This window comes from Clarias gariepinus, chromosome 7, assembly GCF_024256425.1.
Source record: "Clarias gariepinus isolate MV-2021 ecotype Netherlands chromosome 7, CGAR_prim_01v2, whole genome shotgun sequence".
Taxonomy (NCBI): Eukaryota; Metazoa; Chordata; class Actinopteri; order Siluriformes; family Clariidae; genus Clarias; species Clarias gariepinus.
Window position 1 is genome coordinate 16,331,618 of NC_071106.1, and position 7,827 is coordinate 16,339,444.

The 7,827-nt window shown below is 35.8% G+C and overlaps 1 protein-coding gene across 1 annotated transcript; it reads right to left on the reverse strand.

The window, feature by feature from the left end:
• Positions 1–833: 833 nt before the first annotated feature.
• Positions 834–4,129, reverse strand: mterf2 (mitochondrial transcription termination factor 2). The gene is made up of 2 exons (XM_053500650.1): positions 4,076–4,129; positions 834–3,663 (listed from the first exon to the last, which is right to left on the reverse strand). The coding sequence occupies exon 2, from the start codon at positions 3,629–3,631 to the stop codon at positions 2,513–2,515; it is 1,119 nt and encodes a 372-aa protein (XP_053356625.1). The 5' UTR covers positions 3,632–3,663; positions 4,076–4,129; the 3' UTR covers positions 834–2,512.
• Positions 4,130–7,827: the final 3,698 nt, after the last annotated feature.

Consider the following 7,827-nt stretch of genomic DNA (forward strand, 5'->3'; position numbering starts at 1 on the left):
GATTGGACGCAATAGGCTGGTCTTTAGTCCCCAGAGGCATGGATGAGTCTTGAGTGCCCATGATCCTGTCACCAGTTTACTGGTACTGTATAGAATTTATAATCAGTGTTATTTAATTCACCTGACGGTGGTGTTAGTGTTGTGGCCAATCAGTATATGATACACCGCACTACAAAAGATTGTTGTGTGCCATTTTTTGGTTAGGAAGTTTTAATCTCCTTTGAACAGTTGATATTTTATTAATTCCATAGTGTTATTTCATAGTTTTGAAATCCCCAGTATTGTTGTAGAATGTACAATATAAATCACTAAACAAAAGTTCTAAAACTTTTGAACGGTAGTGTGTGTATATATATATATATATATATATATATATATATAAAACTTAGAAATTGTGTATGCTGAAAATAACCTTGGCTCTATGTATCATTATCACGTCAGCAGACTGGTCACTAAATTGTACATATATTTTTCCACTAGATGGAGACTTTGATCAAAGTAGACATTACACATTTACAAGGCCTCCACATGTATATATATATATATATATATATATATATTAGTGAAAGGATAATGCAAGATGACGGCAAAAATAAAAGTACATTCGCAATTTCTGCTTCGGCTGGGTACTATATACGCTAATGTAAAATGAATTGATTTAAAAGAACAAAAAAAATCATTAGAATCTGTAAAATATTTACAATTCATATTCTGCAGTAATAGTTTATAAAGAGGTTTAAAATTACATTTCATCATTGATATCCTATGTGTAAAATGCAGAATTTCCTTCAAAGCCACTGAAAATAGGACTGTTCAGGTGAATATGAGAAAATAGAGACGCTAAGCACTGATCATACCACTGTCATCATCCATGCCTGAACTAACTGACCACACACATGGAATATTTACCACCTTAATAATATTCCACCATTCTGTGGCCGGGGCAGGAAATGAGAGATTTTAATTGCATGTGTCATCCGTGTCTGTATTTTCCTTGAGTTATGCCCCCTAAATCCAATGTGTAACATTTGTTAATAATACCTCGTGTCATGTTTTAAATGAAAAAGAACTATTTATAACTCGTCTTATTAACCTCATGTGCTTTTGGATATAATTCTCTGTCATTAGTCAGGAAGAAGTCCAAAGACATTTACTATAGCAGCATGGGCTGAGAAAGGATAAAGCATGGAGACTTAGAGTATCTGAAAGGATCAATAAATGAGCAGTTCTATTTGCAAGTCATCAGCATTTTGAGCTTCAATGATTTTGTAAAACAATCAAACAAGCAAATCAATTGTTTCATTTTACTAACTATATTTTTCTTTCTTTTTTTTAAATCATGATGCTGGTGCAGATTTGCATCAGCAAAATTATGAGATGGATAAACTGAAAAAATACAGTGTGTGTTACACCCAGTGATGCTTGGTCACTGGAGGTAAAACCTAGTAAACTAGGTATCAGTAATTCCTATGAGTAATTCAGCTAAGGCTTGGAGCACAAGGTCTAATTACTATGCATGCACACATGAAGCCAATACTTATTAAAAGACAAACCAATACCATTCATAAGTGATTATTATTTTTATGCCAAGTGTTTTAAATCTGTAATCATGCCATATTTCATCCAAATAGCAAGCATGTTAAATTAGAAAGATGAAACTTTGTCAACAAAGTCAGTTTTTTCAGTTTTCCCTTTGTGTAATTTGTACTTCAATTAAATGTTTACTTAGTTTTAAACAAGAGATGGTAATTCATCTCTTTCTTTGACTTTCACATAAACCTTCTCAATCACTTCTAAATACAAGTCGGGGCAAAAAAATTAGTAGGCTTACAAATTGGGCGTGAAATCTATGGGACATGTCTCCAAGTGGAATAACTTGACATGATGAACAGTGTCAGAATATACAGTCTGGGCTAGAACATATAAACCCCAGCCTTTGTCCTACTATTTACAACTAAACTCTCCTTACAAGAAAATATTAACTTCTTAATGTGTATGCCAAATACATAATGATAATTATAGTAATAATAATGATTACTATGATTACATAATAATGTACTTTTTTGTTTTTTTTATAGACAAGTAGAATTTAACTTTGTTAGACCATTTACACCAGACAGCCAAAATTACAGAGTGAGTCTTACTATTATGACATTATACAATATATCGTTGACTACAACAATTGCTTTGTTAACAAAGCTAGTGCAGGTTTATCATTAAACTGCAACACAACTTTAACATCACAGCAGCTTTCAAATCAGACTCTACCTTCCCATGACACAAAGGGCCATTTAATGCTTTTGTACAATTTTTTTTTTTTAAGAACACACAGATGTTAGGCGTCATAAATATTTCATTACAATCTCTGTATTTACTCTGTGCATTTCTGTCTGTATCTTCATGTGTGTATTTAGCTGTGTTGTTCAGCACCATATGCGAAATAATAAACAGCAAATAAACCTTGCAATTGTGCCCACTGAAGGCTTACAGCACCTTTTTACGGCAGGAAATCTCACTCGTCTGTCCTTAGAGGTGCAACTGGGTTAAAAAGTGGACGCTCTCGCCTCAGAAGCAATTTTCCACAGCTCATTTCGAAGTCTTTCTTAGTGCCGTTAAGAAGCTCCAGGCTCCCTGTTGTAATATCGTACCCATAAGAACGCAGCTTTTGAATGCGATACTGAACAATCTGGGTGGTCAGTTCCAGGACTGTTGGAATCTGCATGATCTGCTGCAGGCTGATCCCAGCACTGAATAGGCATTTAAATCTGTCTGTTAATACAGGTACCGAGTAGTACAACAGTGCTGGGCACTGCAGGACGATTTGTCGAATTTCAGCATCATTGCAGGCCAACGTTTCCTGTGAGTATCTCAGAGAATGTCCCATTGATTCAGGGTGAAGCTCTGTAACAAAACCTTTAAGTTTAGACAGAAGCTGGAGGAGCTCATTATTGGCAAAGCCTTGCTCTTGCAAGAACTTAATGTTATCCCTCATGGCTTTTGGAGCATTCATGAGAACGTTCGGGTTCTGACTGAGAAGCTTTTGCAGCCAGACTTTCATATTGGTCTCATTTCCACCTAGTTCCAAGTATGTCTTCTGAAGCGCATGGACCATCTCCTCATTCTGCTCAACAGGTTTTATGAAGTTCTCTGGGGAGCTCGCCATAAGCTTAGCAATCACACGTTTATTAAGGCCCAGGTTTTGAAAGAATGTGATGTTGTCCTTTTGGTGGTCTATATGACATGATGAGGTAAAAAATGAGGCTGGGAATTTTTCAATGATCCTAACTAGATGGCTGTGGCTGGTGCAGATGGACATCCAAAGTTCCTTTTGAGCCTCCAGATGTTCAGGAGGACAGAGGATCGCTTCTGGGTGCTGCTCAAGGACTTGTGCTATCAGTTGGTTACTGGCCCCCAAGGTTTTCAGCATCGTCACAGTTTCCATCACAAAAACCGGGCTCCGGTACAACACCCAGCCCTTGAGCTTTCGGATCTTTGTGATGTCGACCGACAGGTTGTAAAGCGCATCGACGGCGGATGTGTTCTCAGGCTGTCTGATGGATGAGTAGAGCGTGCTGGGGAGTCGTTGGGCCCGTAGGCGAAACTTCAGGGACACTTTGAGAGAGCGCAGCATGTCTGCACATGTCACATGTGCGTGTCTGCTACCTGTGGGCAATGCAAACATTCATTCAAGTGAAAAGATCAGTCACTCACATGTCATAAAGGCCAGTCTGATATACACAACCTAGGACAAGCAGGTATAAAGGTAAAGGTGGGTCCCCAAATTAAAACAGGTTTTGACTAGTTTTTATTGACTTTATTTGGAGATCTTTGGTGTGTCTGTATAAAATGTTCAAAACAATGAGTCACATCATGCACAACTGGTGATGAAAAAAATATATAATTAATAAATAAACACACTAAATTGCACAGCAATCACTTATCTAAGTGGTCTAAACAATCCAACACCTCTTTTAAAAAACAATCCCAGTTATCCCAAAATAAAGTTTCTTATATTAAATAGCATTTCATATACATATTTCAACAGTATATTAAGTACAATATACAGTATTCACACCTCACAGCTGACCAGGATAAATCTGTCGATAGCAAAAGGACATTGTTGTTCTACTGTTCCTGTTTTTGTGACTGGCATGACATGATGGTAAACTTCTGCCCCCTGCAGGCCAGGAGGTGAACAAGCCGAAAACTTAAAGCGCGAGACTACAGTGCTAACCACAACGCATATTTCTACTGTATTTTCCCCTCCAGTAAGTCGTTTAGATCTGTGATTTAGATTACTGTAACATTTTAAAACATACTTTAAGGTTTATGGACACAGGACCATCACACCCAAAACTGTTACCACAAAGATGGAAGCAAACAGTTGTGTAGAATGTGTTTGTTTGTATATAATGTTGCATTCACTTAACTGTCACTCCCAAGGCCAAGCCTGTCCCAGCATGACAACACCACCTGCATAAAGGAAGCCCTGTAAAGACATGGCTTAACAAGGTTGGTGTGGAAGGACTCGAGTGACCTGCACAAAGCCCTGACCTCAACTCCATGGAACACTATGGACTACATACAGTACCAAGCCTCTCTGCCTCATCTAAGCAATGCTCTTGCAGTTAATTTGGCACACATTATTACAGCCATTATAAAAAGAGGAGTTCAATATAAAAGCAAAGGAGGACTAAATCCAGAATAGCACGTTCATCAAGCACATGTGAAAATGGTGGTTATTTAGTGGATCTCTCTACTGACTAATGTAAATGATTCCCATGAAAAAAGATTCCCATGGTGAAAAGAGTAAAGTACCATTTGCTACAGTAATAATTCACTTATGTAACTGTAAACAACACTCAAGAGTAAACAAGTCATCAGGTGGAAAACAAATTATGTAATTACTTTACCAATTACTTTTGACTAAAATTGATACAGCTAAAAATATTTTGTTTATCCATCAGAGAATTTTTTTTGAACAATTATGCTAAGTAACTAATTGAGTTATTCTGAAGTGAGCACCTTCTCTATAATTAACAGTTAACTATGCAAACAGTAAATATTGGATGTAACATTGCAAAGAAACCAATTTACCCAAATGATCTTGGTGTTTCAGTTTGTATTTGTTCACAACTATATAATAAGCTTTTTAGCAAAACGCCCCTTAAACATTACACAGTTACAAAGAACCATCTACTTAAGTACTGTAACAAGACTATATACACAGGCATGCAAAAAGTACACACCTGTAGTTTTATGAGTAATGGATGCACTTTGTGTAACTTAGTTACACTTTTAAGCAGGTAAGGATTGGCCATTATTGTGTTACTGGATTATTACATTGTTAAATTTCCTTAAGCAGCTTTAAGAGCAGCAACTCGCCCAGGAATAGGTTGAGAGGGTTGTTCGGAAGACATCTTCCAACAGAACAAAGACATCTTTTAAAATGCACAGGTCAACCAGGATGGGTGTATTCTCTTCTGAAAAGAAGCTAAACAAACAGTAGTCATTAATGACAAAAAAAAATGTGTATTATATATTTTATAATAAAGCTATGGGTGTCTTTTGCTTTTTGCATGTTTGTGTATGTAATTCATTATTTTTACCCTTGCTACCCTTCCTACTTAAGAAATATCACACAAGCAAGAGCATGATCATCCTGAATAGTAGCATGACTAATTTCTTGTTTATACAACTCTTACATAAAAGCAATACCACAATTGCAATTATATGGTTATGCATAATGTTAGCACACCTGGGATTAGCTACAGCATTTCAGACAGACTACAGCTTCACGCCTACCATGAATCACAGCCATGCTATTATTTATCACATGACTGCATGAAAGTGTGATTTTTCTTTTAGGCATCAGTTCTAGAGAGAAGAATGTAATTGCAAGCAACATTCCAGACACAATGTGGCTAAATGTTTTGTCCTGTTAAAAAAAGTAGATCATATAGAAGCTATGCTCTTACTAGCTTGCCCATTTCATGCGCTTTTTATGAAATTGAGGAGCTTTCAGATTGTAAGTCAAGAGCTATATATATATATAAATATATATATATATATATATATATATATATATATATATATATATATATATATATATATATATATATATATATATATATATATAACAGTAAACTTGGACAGAAACAAATCGTTCTATAATCATCTTCTTCTCCACATTTAACAGTGTGTGTGAAAACGTTATTGCAGAAAGACATACGCTCCTAAGATGTGCCACTGCCCGGAAGTACAATAATTAACACAAAGCACAGTTGAAACAACCTGAGTGGGAGTTTAATCACAATGTGGGCAAATGGCTGTCTCTTTATGCTGATCTCATAAATCATCTTTTCAACTTTTAATCTGGGAAATATCTTGATTTATAGTTCAAATATATAATTGCTTCATGAAAAGAAATCTTTTTCTAGCTTGTGTCGAATTATAACTCCCAACAACTGTTGTAAACAAATTGTTTTGTCCATTGAATAATTAGTATTTATGTATGTTTATATTCACAGCATTTGGCAGACACTCTACACACTACATTTTGTCTTCCACATTGGATTTGTTGACCTTTACATTTCCTACATATGGGTTGGTCAATTTTATAATTATATGAATAGAATATTTCTAATACAAACACAATACCTTTAATACAAACGTAATGCACTTATCACACCCAATGTGTTATTTTATGGGTATGCAGTTGTGTATTTTTTTTTTGTGCAAACATCTTGCACATTCCAGCATGTCCTCCATACACACACACACACACACACACACACACACAATTAATCTGGGAAATATCTTGATTTATATATATATATAGCTCTTGACTTACAATCTGAAAGCTCCTCAACTGAGGATGAAAAGTGAGAGAGAATGTTAGTTTCCCCCAGTGAACAATCTATTTTTGCCATGTTCACTGAGGCTGTCGCTAATTTTATAAACCAGAAAGTTGAATTTTACGCGGTAAACACAAAGAACTGGGGTGATACACACAGTGAAACATCCTAGTGTGGGAACACCTATTATAAGCACTCTTGGAACAACCCTTGATCAATAAAACTATTGGACTGAAACAAATCGTTCTATAATCATCTTCTTCTCCACATTTAACAGTGTGTGTGAAAACGTTATTGCAGAAAGACATACGCTCCTAAAATGTGCCATTGCCCGGAAGTACAATAATTAACACAAAGCACAGTTGGAACAACCTCAGTGGGAGTTTAATCACAATGTGGGTAAATGGCTGTCTCTTTATGCTGATCTCATAAATCATCTTTTCAACTTTTAATCTGGGAAATATCTTGATTTATAGTTCAAATATATAACTGCTTCATGAAAAGAAATCTTATTCTAGCTTGTGTCGAATTATAATTCCCAACAACTGTTGTAAACAAATTGTTTTGTCCATTGAATAATTAGTATTTATGTATGTTTATATTCACAGCATTTGGCAGACACTCTACACACTACATTTTGTCTTCCACATTGGATTTGTTGACCTTTACATTTCCTACATATGGGTTGGTTAATTTTATAATTATACTAATAGAATATTCTAATACATACAACATAATACCTTTAATACAAACGTAATGCACTTATCACACCCAATGTGTTATTTTATGGGTATGCAGTTGTGTATTTTTTCTTGCGCAGACATCTTGCACATTCCAGCATGTCCCCTATACACATGCACACACACACACACACACACACACACACACACACACACACACACACACACACACACACACACACACACACACAAAACACTAAACCTGTCCAACCACACATTGACATGCAATC

Coding starts and splice junctions, on each gene's coding strand:
- mterf2 (XM_053500650.1), bottom strand. CDS start 3,631: ATGCTGCGCTCTCTCAAAGTGTCCCTGAAGTTTCGCCTACGGGCCCAA.